The 27,133-nt window shown below is 40.3% G+C and overlaps 2 protein-coding genes and 1 long non-coding RNA gene across 4 annotated transcripts; 2 read left to right on the top strand and 1 right to left on the bottom strand.

The window, feature by feature from the left end:
* Window positions 1-2,631: 2,631 nt before the first annotated feature.
* On the bottom strand, window positions 2,632-3,484 carry LOC119023680. The gene is made up of 2 exons (XM_037105760.1): window positions 3,323-3,484; window positions 2,632-3,214 (listed from the first exon to the last, which is right to left on the bottom strand). Exons 1-2 carry the CDS (start codon window positions 3,420-3,422, stop codon window positions 2,688-2,690), a joined length of 627 nt encoding a protein of 208 aa, XP_036961655.1. The 5' UTR covers window positions 3,423-3,484; the 3' UTR covers window positions 2,632-2,687.
* Window positions 3,485-3,850: 366 nt separating this feature from the next.
* LOC119023681 lies at window positions 3,851-11,955 on the top strand. 2 transcript variants are annotated; one of them, XR_005076311.1, is made up of 4 exons: window positions 3,851-4,958; window positions 5,144-5,764; window positions 5,965-7,147; window positions 11,732-11,955. It is a non-coding gene; the product is annotated as an uncharacterized LOC119023681 (long non-coding RNA). The 2 variants fall into 2 exon arrangements; XR_005076310.1 differs by having other exon boundaries at window positions 5,144-7,147.
* Window positions 11,956-15,842: 3,887 nt separating this feature from the next.
* LOC119024370 (neuroepithelial cell-transforming gene 1 protein-like) lies at window positions 15,843-24,117 on the top strand. The gene is made up of 12 exons (XM_037107113.1): window positions 15,843-16,133; window positions 17,935-18,001; window positions 18,118-18,177; window positions 19,185-19,292; window positions 19,385-19,549; window positions 19,632-19,694; window positions 19,781-19,877; window positions 19,969-20,045; window positions 20,154-20,411; window positions 20,559-20,729; window positions 20,817-21,003; window positions 23,147-24,117. Exons 1-12 carry the CDS (start codon window positions 15,988-15,990, stop codon window positions 23,482-23,484), a joined length of 1,737 nt encoding a protein of 578 aa, XP_036963008.1. The 5' UTR covers window positions 15,843-15,987; the 3' UTR covers window positions 23,485-24,117.
* Window positions 24,118-27,133: the final 3,016 nt, after the last annotated feature.

Below are 27,133 nucleotides of genomic sequence, written 5' to 3'. Positions count from 1 at the left end.
TTCATGACTGAAGCTCTGAAGAAATCCTCTACGCGTTCCCCCTCGCCGTCCGCCGACCCATGGATGAGATTAGTGCTCACTCTTGGCAGCTGAAGATTTAAAGGCCTGTCTGCAGTTTAATCTCCAACACAAAGAATTCTTTTTAAAATCATCAATCCTGAAGAGTTCGACTTCATGTTGCAGCGGCTGTAAAGCAGTTCATACAAACTGTTTAAGATCACGGCTCATTTTTAAATCAAATATTAATCATAAGAATAGAAGCTATTCATCAAATTTCTTAAAAACTTAAAATTCCTCTGATGTCACACAGAATTCTCTGTCCTGCTTCAGCCGGATTTTCTTACTGATCCAGTTTCAGTCAGTTTATTTAACTCCCCTGTAAATATAATAAAGATGTTGGGTCAGATGTAGAGAGACCACATTTCTCAAAATAAAATGAAATTATATATCATAGAAATATTTATAAGTAGGGTGTATCCTGTCACACTGCTCATCCAGGAGCACTTCAGATGACACAAACCATAACGATCAGATCAGATAAATCCTTGGAGAAAGAGGTTTTGTTTGAATTTGTTGAGGTGGATTTTCCAGAACATCCGAAGGTATCAGACTGACAAGCATCAGCATCTGTAACATATATATTTTGCTGTATAAAACAGGTAAGTATATTGGTTTATTTTTGTAGCTAACAGCAAAATAAATAGACTAGACAGGACCCGGCAGACTGCTGACTGACATCAGCAGGACCCTGCTAACACCAGCATCACCAGCAGAGGGCTCTCCACCTGCAGCTCCACACTGCTGCTGCTGCTCCCTCCTCTGTCCCTCGCTGAGGGAGGGACGGTGTTTCTTTTTATTGGAGTCACTCGTGTTTCGTTCCTCAAATAGCTGAATGAGTTCAGTGACAGGTCTCCTTCCATTCAGCCTGTAAATAGGAATATTGACAGCATCGGTGCAAGTATAGAAATGTTTAGCCAGCAGAGACCGAGGCCAGGTCGGTTTCACATTGTAACGTGTAAATTAACTGACTACACTGACCACAGCTGTGAAATAATTAAGTCACAATATTGGCTGCTGAACTGAGGAGGTGTTCAAGTACATGCAGTGAAAATGCTTCTAAATAAAGTACAAGTGCTTAAGTGTACAGTGCTGTTTGTTTTTCTTTCTTTCTTTTTTTTTTTAAAGTGTGGTCAGTTAAATTTCAACACTGGTCTCCGTGTCAGTCCACAGAAATGAACATTTACAAATCTCACGTCCTTCTGCTCCTAGTTTTGGTTAAACCGCAGCGCAGCTAAATCAGGGACTTGCGTGCCTGTTAACACGTGAGCGTCTCCGCTAATTTTAGTTACCACCGGGTCGATATGAAGAGGAAGTGAATGTTTGTATGTATGTGCAGTAGCGTGTGTGCAACTGCAACCATATAGAGACATGTTCCACTGCTGGAGATTTGCATGCAAGAGAATACATTAAAGGATTACATGCCCTTTATATAGGTTGAAAAAGTCCCACAGACATGGAAACTTCCTGAATACACTGAGTATTCAATGGTTGTCAAGCTGAAAACAAGGCCAGTTCTGTCAGTTCCTTAAAATTTCGACATTTTGGAGTTAAAGTTGGATGAGTCTTCAACTACGTTTTAACCATTTAGACCACTTATGTTCAGTCTTACGGAATCAATCATCTTGTTCTGTTGTTTTAACCTCACAATACTTGAATTTGGTCGTTCGTCAAAGCTTCGGTTTCATAAATCAGATTTATTTTTAAAAGATATTGTAACCACTTCCATGTCTGCAACAAGGACTTCTACACTGATGGTCTGAAGCAGGCGTTTTAGTGTTTGTTTAGCAGCTCAGTGCATTAAGTTTATCTGTGGCGGTGTGTGTTGAACATTATGTAACTGCATGTGTGCAGCTGTGCCTTTTGAAAACAGCTCTACTCTGCATGTCACTGTGTGTTTGCGTGTGTTGGATCTGTTTTTACTGTCAAATGAAGCTCAAATATCCTCTGCAAAAAATGCAAACATGAAAAAATGGCCCTTTGTGCCCTTCATTTTCTACACCTAAACTTCTACCTTCCAGTGTAACTCTGGTCATGTCTGTTTTTCTTCCAGTTCGGATCCAGTGGCTATATGAGCGGTTGTTTACCTGCTTAATGCACTGACTCCTTTGGCCTCCTTCCTGGTCTCTCTGCCAGAGTGTCTGTGGGCTAGGCAGAGTGAACAGACTGGGCGAGCCGCTAATGGTCCGCTAACTAGCCTGGAGACACTGCAGCTGCAAGGTCGGTGTGTTTACCAGGGAAACTGCAGCTCACATTCCGCAAAAACAGCATCACAACTGGTCGTTTGTTTGAAAAACCAATGAAATCACAAAAACCTGTGGGATCCATAATAACAGAGTAGAAATGATGGCGCTTTGGGACGCTATAGAGACACTCTCTATATAAAACATAAGTGTAACAGTTTGTTTACAGGTATCACTTGGACAAAAACTCGACTCCAAATGAATGCTAATGTTTCTATGTCTGCTGAGTAGCTGAGTGTTTGTTACATGTCCATCAGACTTATATGTCAGTGTTGTGTTTACAGCTTGTTTCTGTTTCTCCCAAGTGTCCAAAAACAATAACTGATCCCTCTCTTTCTATATTTTCTTCTGTATTTATTACGATATACTATCATGTCTTAATAGTCTTCATATATTCATGTCTGCAGTCATGGTGCAGATCACAGATAGGATCTTCTGACCCTCCAGATTGTAGTCAGACACTCTCCATTTCCTCTGACTCTGTCTCATTTCAAGTGACCGAACAGAGGAGGTGACTCTCACAAACGACATCCCCTGGAAATTCACCATGTTGAAGTGATTCTGGCTGTTAGCCAGGGCCTGTATGTCGATCTGCTCCGGGTGGACTGGAGTCACCAGCAGGCTGCTGTATGGCTGGTGAGGCCTCCTCCTCCTCCTCTTCCTCCTCCTCTCTGTTCCAGCTGCTCCAGCTGAAGCTTGGGGTGTGTTCAGTTGGGAAGTTTCGCCGAATCGATGCACATCACAGCTTTCCTGGCACCACATTTGGTCAAAATTCTCTTCACCTGTTCTGGGTCCACACTGGAGCGAAGGTAAGCAGGCAGCCAAGGATTTTATCTGGTCGTCGCTCACAGCATACGACCTGAGGTTTGACACCTCCATCTTGATGAGCCTTCGCCTTGGCTGTTCATAACCACCTTTGTATTTGCCAAAACAAAGTAATAAATTTGCCAAGTATAAACTTATCTTGTATTTAAATCTTAGATTTTCTTTAACTTATGTGAAATGTGCAGCAGTCAGCCTACCTGCAGCTTCATTCCTGTGGACCGCTGACCTGAAAACAAGTGTGAAAAGACATATTTCTTCTCTCTCAGTGAGAAATTGTTCAGAAACGAAATGCGCCATTTTGCTAAAGCAGATTTGAATGAAACCTTTTTGTTTCTGACTGATGCTGTTTTTAAATCAATACGACCAAACATTCTGAATTCTGAACCAATCACAATGTTTGTTTACAAAAACATCCATGTAGAAGTCCCCTGTGTTACGTTACTGACATGACGATTTTTGAAAAGTGCATTTTTTTAATGCTTTATTATCTCGTGAATAACACTTTCACTAATGTGAGGTTGGGAGACCTAATTTACCTTTTGGACCGTAGACTTAAAAAAATGACAGCTAGTCTGAGATTTTTCTTATCGGCACATTTTGGTTTAAAGGGGCATTATGTAGTTTTGGAGAACAAAATTCCAACTCAGAATTTTGATATTTACAAAATAAATTAGGTAGTAATACAAACTCAGAAATATGATTTTTTACCATAACTGAATAAAAAAGCTTTTCTCATGTAAGTGTCAGGGTCTGCCAAATATAAGCAAAGTAAAACAGTATGAAATTGTGTCGTCCTTCGGCGTTAGTTTGTTTACTTAGTCACAAAAATTAACATAGTTTGTGCATTTAAAAAAAAAAAAAAACACTCAGTGAAGATCTTTCTCTTTTGATTAAAATGTCCTCCCCAAAAACTACAGAGTTTAAGCAAATCAGCACAGTCCGTAACAAAAGCACAACAGAAACATAAGAGATGCGTCTGTGGTAGTACCACGTTGCCACGGTGACAGACATGGATTAAACATAACCAGCCGATGCTGTCGCACCTGATTACTAGTTTGCCAATTTCACATATCTCCACAATGCAAATCAAATGCCAGATACATGCAAGTGTCTGCTGGTGTTGCATCACAGCAGTTCAGTCTATAAGCATGTGCTCTCTGTAGCTACATGGCTACAAACTTTCACTGGGAGCAGTGATGAAAGAGTGCTGATCCAAAAGAGTAACATCGGCTCTCAGAGCAGGACAAAATAACTAGTGAAAGAAAATATATAACACACAAACAACACTGCACTAAATCATCAGTGTCAGAGAAAAGCTTCAATAGCGTCAACGAGATCTAGAGGCATTTTCAAAGATGCCAGTCTGTATTTGTTATGTTGTTAACTATAACTGTTATGGAACAACAATAAAGATAATTCTGGGGGAGGTGTACATATGTCTTTGTTGAAATAACAAAACAATGCTGAAGCTGCAGGTTGGCAGGTACATTATGTTCGTCACAACTTTGGCCGCTGAAGTATCAAAATTAAAGTGACGAATCGTCGTCAGTTTCACCCATTCTATACGTACAATATCTGAGTTTCGTCTGCTGCATTAAGCTGCTTTTGGAAGGCATTAGGTTTGTCGTTATGCAATCCTGTCCTTTCATTGATGGTGCTATAGTGATAGTTACCAAGGACGCATCTGAAGCCTGCAGGCTACTTGAGCAGGACTGTTACATAACGCTGCTTGTTTTTTTAGTGTTCTGTCGCCCTGTTGCCGACTCAACCTGAATGAGAGTGTGACGTCTGATGGGATCTTATCTTAAGAAGCCCACACAGGTCATATACACGGTAGGTACAGAGAGGTACAGACTATCATTGCCGCTATTGCAACTCTATGTTTAACTTAATGGGTAGTTTTTCAACTTCATGCTAGATGTATTATCCATTTTTCCTAAATAAGTAGTTCAAAACAGGTTTAAAGTTTTAAAGTAACGTGTTTTTTTCTCTTTGTCATTTTTACTGTTTTTACACAGTTTTAGCAGTGCTTTCATTCTACACCAGGTTGACCTCGAGCCTAGTTTCTTATCCTTTTGCTAAGCTAAGCTGTAGCTTCATGTTTAATGAAGTGGTGTCTTATTATCAAACCCTCCACCGGAGTTTAAGCAAATAATACATCCAACAAAGAAGTCAAACAATTCAAAACAACTTAAATCCACTTCGATTCTTCACGTCCTGCTTAACGTGCCCATAGAGAAAAGTTAACACCCTCCAGGGCTGTCAGGCTATCTTAGCTCCGCTCTAAGAACTGCACAGACTGCGAAGTTAAACTGAGCATTTGACAGTCCAACGAGCTGGATCATGAGAGAGAGATCTGGACCGAGACAGTCTCAATATAGCTTGTGTCTGTATGCTGGCAGTCAGAGTCACACAAACAGAGAGAGAAGAAGAGGAAGAAGAAGAAGGGGGAGAAATACTGAGAGCAAGTGAAGACCGAAGAGATATTTTCAGTCTCTCAGAGTCTTAAGAGCAGAGTTGTCTTCTTGGGAAGATTAGCGATCTTGCAAGGATGGCCAGGATGTTGGTCAGCGGCCGGAGGCTGGCCGCTGGTCTGTGGACATTCCTTTAAAACTGCGGCTGCGGTTTCACACACAGCGGTAAGGATGCATTAAAGTGAAATATAGGAGTTTGGGGAGCATATGAGAGAGCAGTAGCAGGTGCACATGGCGCTGTAGCAGGATGCCGGAGGACTGACAGCAGAATCAAAGCGAGGATGTTGTCTTGAGGATGACGTGGAGGGTCGAGATCAGGGCGAGAGTTTGATTTGACTTACAGCCACTTCCTTTGGCATCTTCAGGATGGAGGGATGAACAGGCGACTCATCGCGTGGTCAGCTGACTCACCACACAGGAACGGATACTGGGAAAGGAAGCACGTGTTGGGTGACGGCGGCAGGGCTCATGTGTGCATGTTTGCCTTTGGTGTTTGACAGGGTCACAATTACTCCATTTCCTGTCACACCAGAGGAATGCAGGGTGAGATTCCTGCTCCCTGAGTCGTGCCCTCTCACCTGCCATCACCATACGGATACTATTACATCCTTCAGTTTCCCCCCTCGGCCGGGGAATTCTTCAATGTGTGTGTGTGTGTGTGTGTGCGTGCGTGTGTGCATGCATGTTGCTTTACTCATAGAGGAAGTTGGAAAGTTTTTCGTTCTGTTAATAATTGGACACTTCAGGTTATGGCTAGGTTAACAACTTTTACTGTTTTGTCTTATTGATTTTGCTCATATACAGGAATGAGGGATGCCAAGGGGAAAATACGTCTGTGTGCTGTTTACACAACATTTTAGCGCTGGTCATGTACAAGCATGGAGAAAATAAATCCGGGGGATTATGTGGGTGAAGTGTGTAAATGGAGTAATTGCTTGTTTGCGTTGGCTTCAGTGAGAATGCTTTGTCATGCTGGGTGTGTAATATTTCTCAGACAGAGAGAGAGAGAGAGAGAGAGAGAGAGTGAGCTGCTACTGTGAATTTTAGTTCCTGGTGGGTGAATCTTTTTCTTAGGCTTGCAAAACATTTACATGTCCACTGTTTACATCCTCTTAACATACGGTAAATGCAGATATCAATACAGAGCATCTGTGTGTGTGTGTGTGTGTGTCTGTGTGTGTCTGTGTGTGTCTGTGTGTGGGAGCCCATGTTGACTCACAGTTACAATAATGACTCTGGCAGAGCGGTGGATGAACAGCTCACACTGACTGTAAAGAGCAAAGAGAGAGAGAGAGAGAGGAGAGAGGAGAGGGGGCTGAGCTCTCCCTGGCATCTCCATCTCATAACTCCCCTGCCGCTCAGTGCATCCGTACACTCACAAACACACACACTGCGGAGAGAGGACGACCTCCGAGGACTCGAGCACCTACAGCACAGGATGACAGAGTGTGCACTTCAGCACAGACATGGGACGGGAGGTGCTTTCAGTCAGAGTCTCCAGGGAGGAAATAATTCATGATGTGGCAGGTGACGGATCATTTGCAACAGGTTAGTGTTCGTCACTGTACTTGTGTTTGACAAAAATGCTGTTTGATTTTCAGCCCTGCTGTTTCACAACTTTAATGGTGCGTCACATAAAAGTGATGTAGCAGTTTCACTTTCAGCCTATTTTTGAACTACAACCAGTCAGAGGAGCTGATCTGTCATGTCGTCTTCTTCTTCTTCTTCTTCTTCTTCTTCTTCTTCTTCTTCATGTCTTGATTGTCTATTTTGACTGTAAAAAATAAACAACGCTTCCATGAACAAGGTGAACACGCTTGTGTGGATTCGCGGAAAATTAACCAGGGATCTTTTTTCAGAAGGAGGTCCAGCATGGAGGTTTTGTCTCTAAGTTACTATCTCAGATCTGGTCACTCAGCCACTAATGTTGATGTTCAAGGCTGAACTTCCTTTATGCTATGTAATCTGGAGTGTCCACACAGCACTTCCCGTCTTTATTCTGCTCTCTTGCTCTAGTCGTCGTGAATGCCAGGTGACCACACCTGGATCCTGTCCTACATCACTGTGGGTGTATATATAGCTACAAGAACACACTCCCTCCAAGCCTCATTCTGTCATTTAAATCCTTGTTCGTGTGATGAAGTCTTCCTTTGTGTGCGCAGTCACCGATCTCAGGCAAGCAGATAAGGGTCCAGACTAATTAATGGCAGACTTTCTTAAAATCCCCTGTTTACTCATCCTCCAACATCAAACACAGTGACATTTATTTGACGTATTCTGAGGAAAGTAATTCAGTTTTTCGTATGCACTCGTCTCCATTCATAACCATCACCAGGCCGAGACAGATGCATGTTTTCATTAACATGAGACTGTCCACCGGTGTTTGTGTTAGCTGCCTCTTTGAAATCAAAAGGCCCAGTGGGGAAATTTTTCATGATTCATCTGTCAAAAGGCTGATTGGTTTAAGTAAAGGAAGCAGAGAAGCACATCTCAGTGTAGATGCTGACATCATAGACAGCGGGCTACATGCACGACAAGGTGGATGCACTAATCTTAAATTCTGTGTGCGATAGTTTGTAACAGTCCAGGTTTCCTCCATCTGGCAAAACGCCCAGAGCCTTATTGGGTTTCTGATTCTAAGACCATCCTGTAGATTCCTATCACACTTCCCTTAAAGCCGTAGTCAGAGCTGTCCATTTTATATGATGCTACAGCCAGCAGGCAGTTAGCTTAGCTTAGCATAGCATAAAGACTGGAAACAGGGGAACAGCTAGCCTGGGTCTGTCCAAAAGCAATAAACCCTCTTTAAAAATCACTAACACTGTACACTATGTACATTTTGTTCTCTCTTGTACTTCATGTTGCCTTGAAATAGAGCCAGGCTGGCTCAAGATAAGCTAACTGCCTGCTGACTGTAGCTGCATATTTAGCTTACAGAAATGAGAGCTGTATCAAACTCCATGGCACGTGTAAATAGTTTTTAACAGATTAAAGCAGGACCCCTTCTGGCGATTCTAATGCCTGTCTGTCACATCAGTAAAAAAAGGACTTTCAATAAAAAATGTTCATGTCAGAGCAGTCAGCTTGTGAGTGAAATTACCAGAGGAAGGACCCAGTGGAGAGAAGCATCTTATAGGGCGGCTAACTGCATGGCTACCTGAGCTAACTAGCTAATGGCAGCCACTGTTGGCAGCAGTTAGGGATTACTTTTAGCAACAATTAAAGCATGTATATAAACAGAGTTGAGGCAGAGCAGCTAAGGGACAGTAGAGGGAAAAACATTTATGATAAATTTGATCCAGATCAGAATCGCAGGCGCTATGAATCACCTCAATATGAATAACTACACAGACTGAGAAGGTGGATGGGCGTGTCTCTGTATTTAGATGGTGTGTTCTGTCTCAAGTGGACAATGAAACATTGTCAGATCATTGCGAAAGTTGGAAAGGTTGCATTCAAAGCATTGTGAAACCTAATTTTTTAGCACACAGGGATTTTTTTTTTTTTTTAAATACATTTTTCATCACTATTTGAAACTTTGGCCATGTTTACTATAAACATCCAACACTGTAACATTATTCATGTGAGCAAAATAGAAAGCATAGGTCCTGTTTAAGTCACCCTAATGTGTGGCTGACTTCGCCTGACTTCTCCTCACCTGCTTAATTTCAAACCGATCCAGTTCATCAGTCATGAACCAAAATGTCAATTCTGCTTTGCTTGAGTCAACAAGCCTCCGTGTTCATGTCACGATGAATAGGCAACCTTTCTACTACATTCACTCCCTCCTTCCTTCCTCGTTTCTTTGTCTCAGGAGCACATGATTGCACGTATTCATGGGGTTATACCTTTCACCATTATGGATAATTAATTTGGTTGCCCTAGGTGTGAACTCATTTAAGCACTCGGAGGAGCATTCAGTCTGATTTGAACGTGGAGCTGCAACGAGACACACACCACCTTTAAAAGGAGCTCCGGGGAGACACACATTAAAATCATTATATCCTCCTCCTCCATGAAACAGGGTCTCCACTGACTTCTGCTCCTCATATCCGAGTGATGTCTGACTGACTCACTCCTGCTCTGAATTCTTGGGTGCTCGATGACTCCAGACAAAGATATTGGAGTAACGGGAGACAAATCGATGACTACAGTTTCTTTGGCTGGCTCTTGGGTTCTTACTCATTTAGCTGCGGCTCGGTCATCGTCCCAGTTGATGCAGAGCGTTTACAATCAAACCCAGAGGAGGGGAGAATTTAATTTCCTCTCTCTGAACTCACCCACGGTGGTTTTTCTGTGAGGTGGCGAGATTGCACTGCGACAGATCTCCTCCTCGAATGCAAACAAATGAAAACGTGTATTATTCTGTATCTGCCCTGCGTGTCGTATTTATATTCATATAGATGAGATTTGGCCAATGTGAATTTGGTAGAAAGGAAAGGGGAAGAGGAGGCGTGATGAACAGCATGTCACATGATAAACCTTTACCCCCTTCAGCTCCTGCTCAAATGAAGCCATCTGGGAACAAACATGAGTCACAGCCTCTGTGGTGGATTAGAACCTGCTGGACCTGGTACCTTTATGCTGCACATTTAATATCAGCAGTCTCCCAGCTTTTTCTACAGCTCAGACCTGATTACTCAGCCATAATGCATGTTTTTTTTAATCCGCATTCCGCTCTTTCTTTGCAATATCTGATGTTTTGTGTCACATTTTAATCTCAACTCAGTGATTTATAGATGCCAGTAAATGTCATGACACCTTTCTGACCTGTTTTCAACCTTACAGACTAACCTGAATGGAGGATTTGCCCTTGTAAAACTGTACTGCCTTGACACAAGACGCTACTGATACATGGGTACCAGTAGCGTTTATGGGTTCCATCGTTTCTATGCATTCTACTCACGGCCGTGCAATGCATTCTGGTCCTGTTGCCTCATGTTTCGATGGACTGGGCGTCACGTTACCTGCCCTCCAGTTGCACAAAGTTGGAGTCTAGCTACTTTAGCAAATCAGGGGCATCAAGCACGGCTCACTGCCTCTGGAAACTCCTGAAAAACTATTTTTTTAAAAACAGTCATTGTCAAGATAAAATGGAGACAGATTAAGCAACTGATTTCTCACCTAATATGTCTTTAGAAATGCAGTGAATAATTTCTTAAAATAATAGAAAATTTAGGTGCTAACTAGGAAAAAAAACTCATTAACACTGTTATGTGTTAGAATGATGTGATCCCACCCTCTCACTGACGCTACATAGTGCAGAAATAAGCGATGGGGGACTGAGTTCACCCTATTACTCCCTAATGCAGCATTCCCCTTAAATAACTAAAGCAGATGACGTCTTCTTTTAAAATGTTTGAAAACAATAGATAAAAACACATAAAATGCCTCCATACAGCTCATCCGGTGTAAGCCAAGTCTCTGGTAGCCCAAGATCCCACACTGATATGGAAAGATGTCATTTATACTCTTATAAAAGCTGAACTCTCTAGTGTAGTTGCAAGCTAGATGCCACTGCGTGCTCTCCATCTGACCTAGGTGCACAAGCTCAGCCACAGGTCAGGGCTGTAAATAATGCTTTTCAAATCAATTTGTGATCTCTCTGGAGACCCAGATTACAGTGTACAAGCTGTATAGAGTTTAGTCTGCAGGGTTTTTTTGTGCCCATCTACTTCTGTTGTTTAGGAGAATGCTGCAACACTGTTTTGCTGTAAAACTCCAGAAATGTTTTGTGGACTACTAAACTTCCCCTGACTTTCCATAGGCATGGAGGTGAGTAGATAATGATGGAATTAAAACATTTTGGGGAACTGTTTTACCATTGCTAAAATGTCATGAGTCAAAAAAAAACAACAACCCAAAAACAAGTATCGTGACGCATAGTATCCTACCATGTCAGTATAAAACCTGACATGATTGTTGACAGTGGTCCCTAGCTGATGACGCGGCGTCCTGCCAGGTGGGTGGAGTACCCACCAGGGGTTTCCTCTAAACTTTGCTGACGCTGTCTCTTCAGAAATATATCCCTTTGAAATTCATGAGGTTCACTTAAAATTTGTCTTCCACCACTGGGCCACTGGTTTGGCTCTGGCTTTCAATGTAACCACACCCTCTGCTGTTCGTTTGTAGAACGGACCATCGTGCAGTGAGAGGAGCAAACACAGCCACAGCTGCCCTCTTCAAACAACACCAACTTTTGACCTACATCTGCGCCCAATTAAAGGCTCACCAGTCCATATTCACAATACCAAGAATCTTTTTTTCCCTGTCCAACGTGTCTTGGATTGCCCGTTTCAAGCATAATGCACTGCCAATAAAAACAGAAGACTTGTTGAGTAAACTGCACTCAGAAACTGATTTCATCTGGTGACGTAGATGTTTGTACCCAGTCTCTAGCACCATATGAAATCAGTGTTTTGGGAAGTGGACTATCTGCATGTACAGACGTTGTACATGAATAAACTGAAATATGAGATGTTCCTTTAATGGCAAAAAGTAGGTCACATTTGTATAAATAACTGTACTCTGCTGCTTCATTCACTAACTGATCACAGCTGCTGTCCTGCTTCTTGTTAGATCTGTGTTTTTTTTTTCCGCCGCGGACTCAAACATACATTCGTCATGAATCCACTTTTATTAATACATTCTGCCTTTGTTGTTAAATGCTTTTTGGATATTTAACCTTAACTATGTAACTTCTTCCCAACAGTGACAATAATTGGCAATTAAGAGATGATGTTAAATGCAAAAATAGAGGATTCACAAAGCAGTGTTGCTAAAAGTATCCTAAGGTCATGCTTGAGTAAAAATGGAGATATTGTGTTACAATATGATTTTGTTAAAGTGAATGTCAAACATACAAACAGGCTAGTGGCGTAAAAGCCTTAAAGGTAAGCCATATGCAAGAATTTTAGTTGCAAACATTTGAAATTTTGAAATTCGAAAGTTAGCAGGCTAACCAGCTAGCCCCAAGCTGTCTGGATCCGAAGCTCCTGTGCCAGCAGAGAGAACACTAACACCAACCCTGCATGTGCTCTGAGCTCCTCGGCCACCAGCTGCACAACTGACTGGCTAATGGTAGCTATTTATCAGCAGTTAGCAGTTAGTCAAGTGATATGCTGCCCCCCATTTGTTTTTACATGCTGCACCTAAAAGTTTTTGAAATCAAATTATGTGTCAAAAGTAATTTTCTGGCAATAAATAAATTAAAAAAAAACATGAAAAAGTAAAATTGTATACATATTTGAATAAATGCACTGTACTATGGGTCAATCGATTATTGAATCCAGTACTCAGCATGATTATTGGAATCAGTGTTATTTTTATCTAATTGCCCAAATAAATAAATAAATAATGTCAATAAAAAATTAAAAGACTTCATAAGAGTAAGGATGCATCTTTCTTGTTTCAAAAGCTACAAAGTCTCACTTTCAGTGCTCATTTTCAGGCAGAGGTCTGAAACTGACTTCTGGATATTTTTTTCTCTTTTCAACTGAATATGAAATTGTAATGTGGCAATCAAAGGTCTTTAAAAAATGCTGACATGAACCTGTATTTTATTGCAATAAAAAGTCTAAAACTGTATGAAGATGTTTGTTGCGGGCTTATTAAATCTCACATTACCTGTCGCACAGATAAAACAGCCGTTTCAATAAAGTTTACCACTGCAGCTATCTTATTACCACAGCTACCTACTGCTTTATTTCTCAGGTTTCACTTCAATCTTATGCATGCGCCTCATTTAACCTGAATCAGCTCTCGGAAACATTTTACATAAGAAAAGTCTGAAAGTGTCATCAGCTGCTTGATTTGATGGAGCAAATGAATAGCAGTTGAGAGTAAGTCCTTCTGCACTTGAAACAGTCGTTGACCGAACGGTCTTACCACAGAGTTGGTTCAGCAGCTCTTACGGAGCTTTTGATCACATAGTCTCCCTCCACTGATAGAGATGGAGATTAACCCAGGCCAGTCATGGCACCATTTATGTTGAAATCAATTAATTTTTTTTTTCCATAGCCGTAAATACAAAGGTAAGTACACATTCTCGTGTCCATAAAGAGCAATTTCAAAATGGCCTTTCCACCCTGACTTCATGAAGACACCACAGCGGTGATGTCAGGCACCATATTTCATGTGACCGACAGGTGTGTTGATTAAAGTGGAAAGAACCGCCCTGTTGAGGCGATGATGTTCTCAAGAAGGACTGAGTTACTGGGTCCACGGAACTCATCAACATGATTGACTGATGGTCCCTATAGAGGACGGTCAAATAGTCTCACTGAGTATCTATAAAATCTAACCCCAATCCTTGAATGGAGGAAAAGAAAAGTGTATTTCAAATGTCCTAGTAGTGAATTAATGACACCGTAGCCTTCATACTGAAAATACTCTCTGAGTTGTATATGAAAAACAAATGTGCAACAGAGAAGTCACAGGCAGGCTCCTGAGGTAATATCACATTTGTATTTTTATAATATTTACATCCCTGACTCTGAACACAAACAAGTCTGTCTATTCAAATGAGACATTTCATTACTAGTATTTGTTGTTCTTTTAAATATTATATACATTCATGCATTCTCTCACAGTATTCCAGTTTAAATATAAAAATAGAGTGTGGAGCAAAACTAAGATTCAGGTACCCACTGACCAACTCTGTACAATTTATTATACATTCAAGACAGCTTGGTATGTATTCTGTAACCATTAAGAGACCATCCACTGCAGTGCATACTAATTTTGCATCTACAGATTAATTTCATTATTGAAAAACCTGGTGATTATTTTCATGATTAACAGATTTGCCTATAAATAATACAAAATTGCTCATTACAATTTCCTAGAGCCTAAAGTGGGATTCTCTTCTTTACTCCATGCATCAGTCCAAACACCAAAAACGCGTTTCTGTCATTTATGACAAAGAAAATCACTAGATTCTTAGTGAGAGGCTAGGAACCAGCACATTATAGAGCTGTTTGAGTATATAGAGGCTGTGTCCTCGCTGCAGCAACCCAGAGTGCAAATCTGACCACCTGCAGGCTCTAAAAGATGATAAAATAAAAATAAAAAAAAGTCATAAAGCAGCTATGAACAAGTCATCTTGTTATGTTTCTACCAGGTCATTGTCTGCTTGTTACTGTGCTATAGGCATTCAAGTAGCACAAGATGGCTGACCATATACCACTTGAATAAATATTGTATGAGCAACACAATAAACTAATCAATATAGAGAGGACATATATGCATTTACTGATGGAATCAATGTTCAGTGTATCATGTTTCCACTTGTGTCCCTGAAACCATCAAGTGCTCCTCCTCGAGTAGTTCCAAGTAATAGCCCACATAATGCTTTTGAACTCCTTGAACTCAAAACAATAATTAATATGACAGTAAGGATTATATGTTTTTGCAGTTTACATTCAAATGCTGCTCGTCTGTAATCAACCACAAATGAATCTGTCTGTTATTCAAGATAAATCACTGGATAATTTGGTCTATAAAATAGCTGCGTAGACTATAGTCTAGTGTCACAAGTTCAAATTGATGTATCAGGTTGCATTTTATGACCAACTAGCTGTTCAAAGCTGAAGGGTAATTTTGTATAAAACGATATGAAAAGGAAAGAGCAGCAAATCCTTACATCTTAAATCAGTGCCTGTTAGATTATTATATAAATTATAAAAAAATCTGTTGAAATTAAGCTTCAGTTAATTAACACTGCTGCATACTCTCTGTAAAATAAACACAATGTTTAGAGACCCTGGGAAGTTATTAACACTGAAATGTGACAATATCAAAAAAGGAGTGACATTATCCTTTCTTTTGTTTGTGTTATTAAAAGTATTAAGAGAATATGAGAGAGCCATATAGGAGATACTGAATTAATTATTTTCAACATCATACGAAAAATCTAATAAAACTATGTGTTTATCAATTCCATGAGGGATGATTTATATATTTCTCTCAAGGTTTCGACACCGAATTAATAGTTTATGTGTAATGTAACTTTAGATTATTACACTATTTGATAAACAAAGACTGTATGGAGAAATTATAATATGTTAGACAATCGCTTACTTCTCATTATTCCTCGCTGGTATAAAACATGATCAGGCTACATTCAAGGTCCTTTTACTGACGACTCCCTGGCCCCTCCCACCTCATGGTATCCTAGCAGCAGAGCTCCACGGCCTCTACTGATTGGTCCATTTCCAAGAATCCGCCATATTCAAACTTCCGCCGTGGAGTGTGTTCTGTTGTCATCGATCGTCTGCTTCTCTTTGTACACATCGGGCCAGTTTTCATTCGTCTGGACTTTGTTGTTTGGTCGCTTAGCCATAACTACTCCACGGTAGAACCGATCTTACAACGAAACCTCCTGCAAAATGGAAGAAAATGAAGAAATGAGCGGAGGGACGGTGGAGAACAAAAAGCACAAACTGCGCAGGATGTCATCGAGGACGTCCATTACAAGCGTCATCAGCGCTGCAGAGCCCTCTCCTAAAACACTACGGAGAAATAACTCAAAGAAGTGAGTAGATCAGGTCGAAAATATCACATCTTTATGTGTTATTAATTCTGTAAAGACTCTGTTTGAAATAACTTGAGTTTTTAGCAAACTTGGGCGAGCTAGCTTTATCTAGTTAGCCAACTCTGTGACGGGCAGGGCTGGTATTGTAACTGGCAAACGATGCTTTCAAGTGCAACTCGGAAGCCATGCTTTCGGATGTTTTGAACACGATTTGCCATGCATTCAGCTGCGTTTTGAGCAACTCCGTGTACAACGGACACTAAATGTAACAAAATATGTATAATATAATGCATGTAGGCCTATGTATTTAACTGGCTGTTTTTTTGTTTGTTTGTTTTACGATTAAGCAGTGAAAATCATGTAATCAGTTTGTTTATTGATAGTGAAACATGTTAAACTAAGAGTACATGTATGACCCATGCATGCTGAAATCAAAGATTTTTATTATTATTATTATTATTGATTAATATTTTTTTTGCTCATGTTCAGTTTATGAATTGAGAAAAACACCCATCACAATTTCTGAAAGCCCCCCCCCCCCCCCCCAAAAAAAAGTTCTCATATTGCTTGTATATTGTTTGATCAGCAGTCTAAAACTTAAAATACTCCATTTGCCATGATGTAAAAATGATTTAAACTTTCACATTTTAGAAGCTTGAACCAACACATTTTTGTTACTCTAATAAACCCTTTTCAACATTTAGCTAATAGATTTATTTATTTAAATTATTTAAGTAAATTAAGTGTAGTGGTATTTGCATCAGCACAAATTTCTGAAGAAACTTCTATCAATTTGGCTTTGTTAAAAGTGGGGAACAGTAAGGTGATTTTTGTCTTTTCTCTGCCTTAATTTCACTTAAAATAGCAGTTTCTTGAGTAACAGCACAATGAGATCTCATGGGTTTCTTTAAACTGATTCAGTTATCGTTTATACAAAAGCACGTCTGCATTGTTCAACCTGCACGTCACCTATATTTGTTCTCGCAGACTTGCAAAAAAGCAAACTTCAGATAAGGTTGAGATAATACTCAGTATTAGTGTTGGCTTAAGATATTCCGCTGCATTTCCAGAATATAGTCATTTATGATTACAAAGTGCCAAACCTATATGTTTATTAGCTAATATTCATTCCTCTGTTTACATGTTGACATGTCTTTTTTGTATCCTACAAATCACATCTCAGTGTCTTGGCTTGCAGATTCGTCACTTTCTTACATTTTCCCGCTCATATTTACGTTACATCCAGCGTGACTTGAATGCTTGATTTAAAGAAGTAGGTTGTGCATCAGTGTGCTCAGCTGACCTCGGCCCCAGGGTGTCATTCACTAAAAAGACGACATTGTAACTCTCTGTAGCTACATTGTTTTGTCACCATAACTGACTTTTTTTTCTGCAGCAGCAGTGAGAAGTCCAGCTCCTTATATGGTTTTAAATACTAACATCCCTCAGTCATCAGATAAACTCCTCAGCATTTGACATATTTGAAACATAACAGGGAGCCATCACGTTAACAGAGCTGAAATGCATTCCCTACAAAAGCTGTGATACTTTGTCTCATTCTGTTGTCAAAGTTAACCAAGCTGTTGTTGTAGAAATCAAGGTCAAGCTCAGTCATGTTTTCATGCTCTGACTCGTTGTTTGTAGTGTAATTCAGCTGCCAACGTCTCACTTCTGATTAGATTCTCTTTGTCAATAGAAGATGAGCAAACCTCCCTCAGCAGAGATATTGTTGCCACAAAAACAGTAAAAATAGATGTTTTCATTTTGGTTGACCGTTGCTTCTTTGTCTGATTTCCTGCAGACCTCCACTGCAGAGAGGAAGCTCCTTCACATTTCTGACTCCTGGGACTCCGTGGGACTTCAGTCTAGTAAGTTCATGTTTTTTCAAACATGGAGCCATCATATTGTCTGGCAGTGATCATGTTGTTGCACATCTCTTTCAGACTTTTGAAACTAATCAGTGTGTATGCTTCTATTGCTGCAGAAGAGAAAGCGCAAAGAGAAGGACGATGACACCGTCAGTCTGTCTAGCTTCGACCTCAAGGTGAGCGCCAGGGCAGCCTCCTGTCCGTCCGTCGGATGCTAGTCTAGTGTAGCACCCTTGAACATGTCCTCGCAGCAAATTTAATCCCTCTGTATGACTCAGGTCCTTGCCACAGGCAGACATGTTGTGTGCTATGAGCTCAGGATAATCCCACTATCCCTCAGACTGGCATATGTGTCTGCCGGAGGAATGGTACTGGTGAAAGAAAATCTGTGCCACATTGTCCCTCAGCATGATCACAGTCTCTTGGCTCTGTGAAAGTAGTTAAATACACTTTCCACACAATATCAACAAATCACATTTTCATTTTGATGGTATAATTATATCCCAAAAATTGAGAGAGTGAAAAAAGTCAGCTATAATATATGATAGCGGAATAAAACAATAGAGTTTGGAGTCAATGTTGTCACAGGGTTTTTGGAATACTTAAAGGGTTTCCTTGCTGCATTTTAACTGCCTCCATCTGATGCCACTCAACATCTGGCCCAACAAAATCCAGCTTGTATTGAGTTTACTTAATAGCTAATGATGATAATAGTTTGTATAGAATGTCTGTTTTTATTTTTCAAATTCGAATGACCGTGTACAAAAAGTTGAGAAAGCTAAAGCAGATAACCAAAAAATTGTAACGATCTACAACCATTGGTTCTGATCCTCTTTACATTGATTTAACATCAGTGCAGCATTGGTGGTGCTCAAAATGTTTTGGATGTTGCACCTAAGCCTTATTATTTTGGGGTATACCTCTGGCAGTGTTTTATGATATATCCCATTATACAATCAGTAATAAAAGCAAAGGTAGATATGACAAAAAAGGAAAAAAACACATTTATGCATATGTAAAACTGCATTTCTATCAGGTGTTGAGCAACATTAGTTAAAAGTTAATTAACTAAAAGAGCCTTGTATGAATACGACTGTATTAGTTGAAGCATTCTTGCAGCAAAGCTCTACATCTCAGGAACCAATGATGTGAACGGATAAAAGTTTATTTCTTTGACTCTCAGGAGCCCAGTAACAAGCGCGTGCGGCCTCTGGCCAAAGTTTCATCTCTCGTCAACTTGATTTCGCCTTCAAAGAATGGAGCAGTGCGGCGCTTTGGCCAAACCATCCAGGTAAATGCCATATTCATGCCACACCCTACATGTGGAATTTTAAAATCTTTAGAATTTGTGTTTGACTGTTAAATATGTATTTTTCCTCCTAGTCAATGTCGTTGCGTGACAGCAAGTCACCAGGTATGCCCCTGAAAACCAGCAGCAAGACAGCAGGTCCCACCCCCACGAAACGCAGGAACAGCACGTTGTGGTCGGAGACACTGGATGTGCATCAGAAGAGCACCTTCTCCACCAAAGAGATCAAGAGACAAGAGGTTCGACACTTGGGTCTTTCAAAAGTCATGTTAAATGCACACAGAGCAGAAAAAGTAACTTTCTCTTGTGTTTCTTCTCCAGGCGATTTATGAGCTTTACAGGGGAGAACAGGATCTCATCGAAGATCTCCAACTTGCACGAAAGGTTGAAATCTCTACATATAAAATCATGCAAAGAAATCAAAATGCTTAAGCGCCCTTTGTGCTCACACTTTTTATTTTTAAAATCAGGCGTATCATGATCCGATGCTAAAGCTCTCCATCATCACAGAGGAAGAACTCGCTCACATATTTGGTGACCTGGATGCATACATCCCCTTACATGAGGGTAGGTCACCGGTTTGGACTTTAAGTGTGTTAAAAAATGTCTCTGCTTGCTAAAAAGTCATTTATACTGTGTTTACTTTGTTTATTTTCAGATTTAATGATGAAACTGACGGAGGAAACTGGCCCTGATGGAACAGTAGCTCAGATCGGACAGATAGTTATAGACTGGGTGTGTACTGTAGCATATAAACACATTATAAGAGCATATATATATACATGTTGGCGCTTCAAATATGACTATTTTCAGCATGTAAAAACTGTCACTGTGTCTTCTCAGCTGCCTGGTCTGAATGCCTACAAAGACTACTGCAGCAACCAGCTTGCAGCTAAAGCCCTGCTGGACCAGAAAAAGCAAGACAAGCGAGTGCAGGACTTCCTGCAGCGCTGCCTGGAGTCGCCCTTCAGCAGGAAGCTGGACCTCTGGAGCTTCCTGGACATCCCACGATCTCGCCTGGTGAAATACCCACTGCTGCTGCGAGAGATCCTCAGACACACTCCTCCTGATCACCCAGACGTAGCCAGTCTGGAGAAAGCTGTATGTTATCAATGTTACATACTGTCAGAATCACAGAGTTGTTGCTTTTATTTAGCTCTTGAATCTGATAATAATGCTTCTCTTACTTTATTTTATTGTTTTATCGATTAGTCTCGTGATGAGTCTTTCTATCCTTTGTCTATCCAGATCACTATAATCCAGGAGATTCTGTCCGACATCAACATAAGAAAAGGGGAGTCTGAGTGTCAGTATTATATAGACAAACTGGAGTATCTGGATGATCGGCAGCGCGACCCTCTTATAGACAACTGTAAGATTCTACTTTGTCATGGAGAGCTGCGGAACAAGAGTGGCTCGGTGAGAATTTTGATAACTCTCCCTAAATGAAACCATTATCTAAACATTGTCTCGTATTGAAACAATGTGTAATCTGTGTTTCTTCAGAGGCTGCATGTCTTCCTCTTCTCCGAGCTCTTGGTTCTGACCCGACCGGTGACCCGAAACGACAGGAGCTGCTTCCAGGTGTATCGACAGCCCATCCCAGTTCGGGATTTGGCTTTAGAGGACCTGCAGGATGGAGAGATCCGTATGGGAGGGTCCTTCAGAGGGGCTTTCACCGCTGGAGAGAAAGGTTGGTTGAGATGTACTCCACCTGCTGGCAGAGCGTTTCCAGTGGCTCCATTTTGCTGATTTTTTTTTTTTTCTGCAGATGTGTGTTACTCATTAACATTTTTACAGATTTCAGTTTCTCATACGTGAAGATTTGCCACTTTTCCCTCTTTTATCCAATATAAATTTAGATATATTTTGGGTCTGGGATTTTCTTTTGGGACAAAGCATTTTGAATCCTACTTTTTTTTGAGAGAGAGAAAGAGTAAATGATTAATAGAAACATTATTCAAGGATTAATCTTTAATGAAAACCATCATTAGTTGCTGGCTTAAATGTGACATATAGTGTAGCATTAACATTTTGCCCCTCACACGGACTGTCAGTGTTTTTTTTAAAGTACTGCTAGACACCTGGTTACCTTCTGAACACCACGTGAGCTGACTCCGATCTAATCTTAGCTGCAACATTAGATTTGCTTTTGCACAGGCAGGTCTGGGGACAGACAGACAAAGGTGTGTCTTGGCTTCCACTGATACCATTGAGAATTTTTTTTTTGTATATTTGTAAATTATAGAATCTAACCTTTACTTCACTGCACTTGCATACTTAGTAACTGAGCAAGTAGTTGTCTGTCTACAAGCTATTGCTGACATTGTGCACTTGCATTACACAGATCACATTTTCAGTACAGTACATACATTGTGTTTACTATGTCCACTTTAAAAACAATGTAGTTGGAACTCTGCCCTCTCAAACCCTTTCACGTGTGTTCATAACATATAGCTGAATTTTTGACACAGTTCAGACACCTCTAATCCAATCACAGTCTCTCTGCTATCACATCTTTAAAACTGGGCTTTGAGTAAAATAGAAAAGTTACAAGGTTCACAAGAGAAAATATACTGTAAAAGGGCTTTTTATTCCTCAAACAAAACAAAAAGTATGTTTAAAAAAAAAAAAAAAAAAAGTGGGTAATGATTATGTGCTAACTGATTTTATGGCCTTCTGGAGGGCAGCAGGAACGGCCTGTCACAGGAACACAACACTGACATATGACCTTTTACATGTTTGATAAGGCAGCTTAGGCAAGCAGTTGGTCATTTACACACACAGCAGATATGGAGCAATGTTTTTATTAATTTAGACTTGTGTTTGTGACCAGCAGGTGTATGTAAGAGCATGTATTCACTCTCTTTAATCTCTATTCCTTGGATGAAATATTGGTCTCTTCAACAGCTGTATCTAATAGATGCTGGATAGAAGCGTTTATCTCAGTGTTTTAAACATAATTTGTGGCTGAAAACAATTAACGGTCATGAAAGTGAAGCAAAGCTGAAAAAATGCTTTACAGGGCTGAGGGGAACATACTTGGGTGATTAATCTGTGTTGGCTAATCACAATAAGAAACCCCCTTTCACACTGTGCATACTAATGTGACCCAACAATATGAAAATATTCATTAGATGGGATGGAGGAATTACAAAAAATACTATACCTGATTGACTGCAGTGACATAAATACTGTATCGTGTGTGCATGCAGCCTCCCCCATAATGTCACACCTTTACTCAGTGTACCATGTATCTTTACAATTCATTACAAATGAATGAAAATGAAAAAGTCTTTTACTCAGCATTGCATTATTTGGTTGGAAATCACTGACGACAAACAGACGACAGCACTTTTATATTTTTTAACTATAAAGCAAGACTGCAAAACTTCCAACTTACCACCGTACTGTTCCCTGTCTTCACTCTGTGGAGAGAACCTGCAAAGGGCTAGAAATAGACACACTTTCACCCATTGATGAATTCAAGGTCATCATGAGGAGCGTGGTGAGGGAGGTCATTTTTTAAATTTGTTAATATCTGTTCCTCTGATTTATTTTGGATTGGATGTCCTGTTGTATCTGTTGCATTCTTATATGTTGTGATTTTGTACAGCTGCTACCTCAGGTACCTCCAGGTTTCTGGAAAATAAATTTGATCTCAGTGGGACTTTCTGGTAAAATAAAAATTAAAAACAGCAATACTGTAAATCATTTGGGGTGTTTATAGTGCTGATGACAATGGGGGGGGAGTGCCATTACACTTGATTTTTGCATCCTACACCTCCTTAAAAAAGCCTGCTGACTGTATTTCTGTTCCTTCTGTGTCTCTCTAGCTAAGAACGTATTTCGTGTGAGCTCTCTGGATCCATCCCACGGCCAGGCCCACACCCTGCATGTCAACGATGTCTACCACAAACAGCAGTGGCTCAACTGTCTGCGCACCGCAATGACCCAACAACAGGGGGCTCCACCAAGAGCTCAGCAGGGAGGAACTGTCAGAGCCAAGCGTCGCTCCTCCACCATCTCCACCACCTCCACCGACTATGACGAGGAGACAGACGAGAACTGCCCGCCCACATCTGGCCCTAAACTCCGGCCTCAGACACTCTCCAAAACCAGACTGGACCAGAAGTTACAAGGCTCACTAAAGAGGAAGGAGACCAAAGTGTAGACATTTCACCCGTCCCAAGGGTTCCTCTTAAGACAGGCACATGTGCGCAACTATGTCCTCTTTGGTCACATGTGCCTTCTGCGAATTTTCATGCAACCACTATGTTTGTGCTTTTGTCTGTATAGCTGCACTGAAATGTCCTTTCCAATCATTTCCGTCCAAATTTCTATCAATTTTTTTAATGTCATTAGTTTACAAACAAAAAAGTGACATGTGACAGTGTGACTGAGATGTATGTTTACACCAGCTAAATGTGTGTGGAATTAGGGTTTTATTTGTCTGTCAGTTTATGCCACTTGTAGCTTGATAGTCCAGTCCAATGTCAACACATTTAAACCTTCTCTGTTTTTTGCTGTGTTCAGTGTCAGTGCGTGTATATAACATGCATCCTGTGAGAAGTTGACAGTTGTGTTATCATGTGTCAAGCTAAGGGATCAAGAAACAAAGCTGAGTGAGACAAGTCTAAAAATGTTTGAGATTCGAGATAAGATGATGACCAAGAGCAGTAAACACGTGTTGGATAAGGGAAAAAACATTTCTCAGAAGAAAGGGAAAAAAAAGAATCATGATGTTTTCAGTGAAAAGTTGTTTATAGGAGACAAAATAAAACATTTAGTTTGTGCTCTCAAAAGACTCCTGAGTGTGACTGTGAGTGTGTTACAACACGTCCTGTACTTTGACCCCTGCAGTCACTTCCTTTTACTGTTGACAGAGTTGTTCAGCAGTGTGTCGCAACATGCCAGGCAAACAGAAGCTGAGGAAAAACTCTGATGTTTGCTACTTTACACTTACTGTGAACAAAATGTAGAAATCCTTAATGTAGTTTTTTGAATTTTTTTCGGTTCAGAATGATACTTCAGTGAAGGTAGTTATCTCTTGATTGAGGTTTCCTTATGATATACTGTCTTGAAACATTAAAAAATGGCACTGAAAAATCACTTAACTCATAAAGGATATTCAGTGCTGAAGCACATTTGAGTTTCTACCTTTTCGCTGTAACTTAGTAAGACTTCCAACCAAGTTTGATTTTGGCCTGGAAGACTTTGAATACTAAAGGGGCTGTGACATATTTGCATTAGCATCTCTGGTTTTACATAACTGCAAAGGTAAATTTACATGTAGGTAAAGAATAGGTATTATATTTGCTTTTATGCTTTATGTTGCCTGGTGTTTGTACTCAGTGTATAGCAGGTGATCATCAGCGTTTGGTGAGGCTTGATAAAAGAACAAAAACGTCAGTCAGCCTTACTGTGTAAAATAATCAGTACAGACAACAAAATAACTGCAGGGTTTCATTGGGAAATAAATGAGGACTTCAGTATCCAAAACGAAACTGCACCAAGAGGAAGTACCTTGAATTATATTTGTCCTGGAGAAAGACAGACTTCAGTCATGATGACTTGGACTTCCTCCTGCATGAGCAACTCTTTGGTCTTCCTGTATAGTTTGGTTCATCTGGTTCACCAGAATGTAAGCTGTATTTTTGGTGCAGGTATATGGGACAAGATCAAAGTTATTAAGTTCCAACTAACATGTCCACAGCAACCTGTGTCTTATAGAGACCCACCACAACGGCAGCTGCACGACCTAACCCACTTTACAACTGGGGCCTCTCACACGATGTCAGCCGTTGAATCTGCAGTATTTATAGCTCGTGGCGTGCAAACCAACACTAGCAGCTTCTTGCCAACCTTGACAAAAACAGCAATTGTCAGATGCATTTTTCTGCCAATGTGTGGTGTTCTGGTAGGGATACAGAGGTTTACAATTCACAAATGCCTCTGATTATCCTTCTTTTGTTGAAGAGTTGCTCAGCGGTTCTCCAAGGAAAAAAAATCCCATGCTCTCCTGATGCCCCTCAAATGTAACAGTTTCTTTCCCCAGCGGTGATCAGTGGGGAAAGCTGATAGGACTGCTGCTCTTCTGGTAGGATCAAATGGCTCAGAGAAGATAAAAATGTTCCAACACAAGAACGCTACAATCTTCATTTTTAACGATATTTGCATCTCTAGACAGTGACGGAGCGTAACTAAGGTAATTCACTCCGGAACTCAACTTAAATAAAATTTTTAGGTACTTATGCATTCCATGAGTATTACCATTTTCTGCAACTTTATACTTATACTCATCTACAATTTGTAGTCAAATACTGTAGTTTTTACTCTGCTACATGTATTTGATTAGTTAAGCTACCTTATATTACATGGCACATTTAAATTAATGTAATTTTATTGGAAATCAGACTGAAAGACTGGAAGAAATATATATATATACAATTACATGAAATACAGAACATCATCCAGGCAGGCCCACCCATAACATATAGCATCTACTTACATGAAAATATGTTTTATTTGCTATAACTTATAATTAAGTATAAGTTAGCAATATGGGCGATTTTCACTAATAACAAAGTAATAATATAACAAGATATGTTCACTTTTACTCGCGTCTGACTTTATACAACACTGTCTATAGATTTGTTTAGTGACTGGTTTGCTACTATGTGTTTAAATTTAGCTTGAGTGAGTTTACACAATCCCGCCATAGCTTCTGCTGTGGAAAACACGTGACACACGTCCTGTTCTTTCAGTCAACAATGTCATTAGTTTAACACTTGTGCTCTAGAAATACAGAAGAACCCAACTCATTACACTTCACTCCGCCCCCAAAGGCAAAACAGTGAGGCGATTGTATTAGCCGGAACTGTTGTGACCGGTTGTCATGGTTAGTCCGGTTAAACAGGAAGTAGCACCCAGTCTTATGACGGCAGGCAAGCAGCTGTAGCAGCTCATACTGAAGATACGCGTACATCCCTACAAAACACGAGTGTAAAGTCATCTGATCATTTCGTATGCCTTTGCCGCAATTGCATTTTTTTCTCGTGTAGTTTTAACGCCGCTTGACGTTATTTCGGTGTTTGTTTTCCTCTTTAGCTAGCTTTAGCGCCTGGGTAACTAGGCCGCTCAGAGCGGAAGTCAGGATTTTCAAAATAATAGTCGTCTCCAGATGTGACCCCTCCCAGTTACTTTTTCATATTTTATCACTACATATCGTTGAGTTATGTCAAGCCTTGTTTCTGTGGACGTGTTATATCTCGAGATGAAAGTTTAAATGCTTTTTGGCCTTTTCTTCTGCATGTTATTAGATGCGTCTTCCTTTACATTTATTCTTGGAACTAAAGGTTGTAGAGTCCAGAGACAATACCCCTGCCTTAATATACTTGGCCAAGCTAACTGATTTTAAATGCAGTTTCAAACCCTCTCTTAACTGCCAGGACTTACTCTGGTGTAGAAATATTCGATTTGACTGTGTAAATCTTTCTCAAATGAACAATAACAGGGTTTCTAATCACCAAAATGAGGTTTCCTGAAGGCACAGATACCAGACCTTTGTTATCTATTAGCAAGTGTATTGAGTATAAACATACTGCATTTGGCTGGGCTGCCAAAACCTTAAAAAAAATCCCCTGATGAAAATAGAGGATATGACCTCAATCAAAAAACTTGGGGATTTTGTTCCTGCTATGAGATCACATATCTGGTAACACATTGTTTCTGTTTATTAACTATCACTGTCAGACATTTTTCACCTGATACCTTTCAGGCTCTGTAACTGCAGTTCATGTTCAGACTTGTCCCTCAAGTTA

Source organism: Acanthopagrus latus, chromosome 8, assembly GCF_904848185.1.
Source record: "Acanthopagrus latus isolate v.2019 chromosome 8, fAcaLat1.1, whole genome shotgun sequence".
NCBI lineage: Eukaryota > Metazoa > Chordata > Actinopteri > Spariformes > Sparidae > Acanthopagrus > Acanthopagrus latus.
This window is presented reverse-complemented; position numbering and strand designations above follow the sequence as displayed.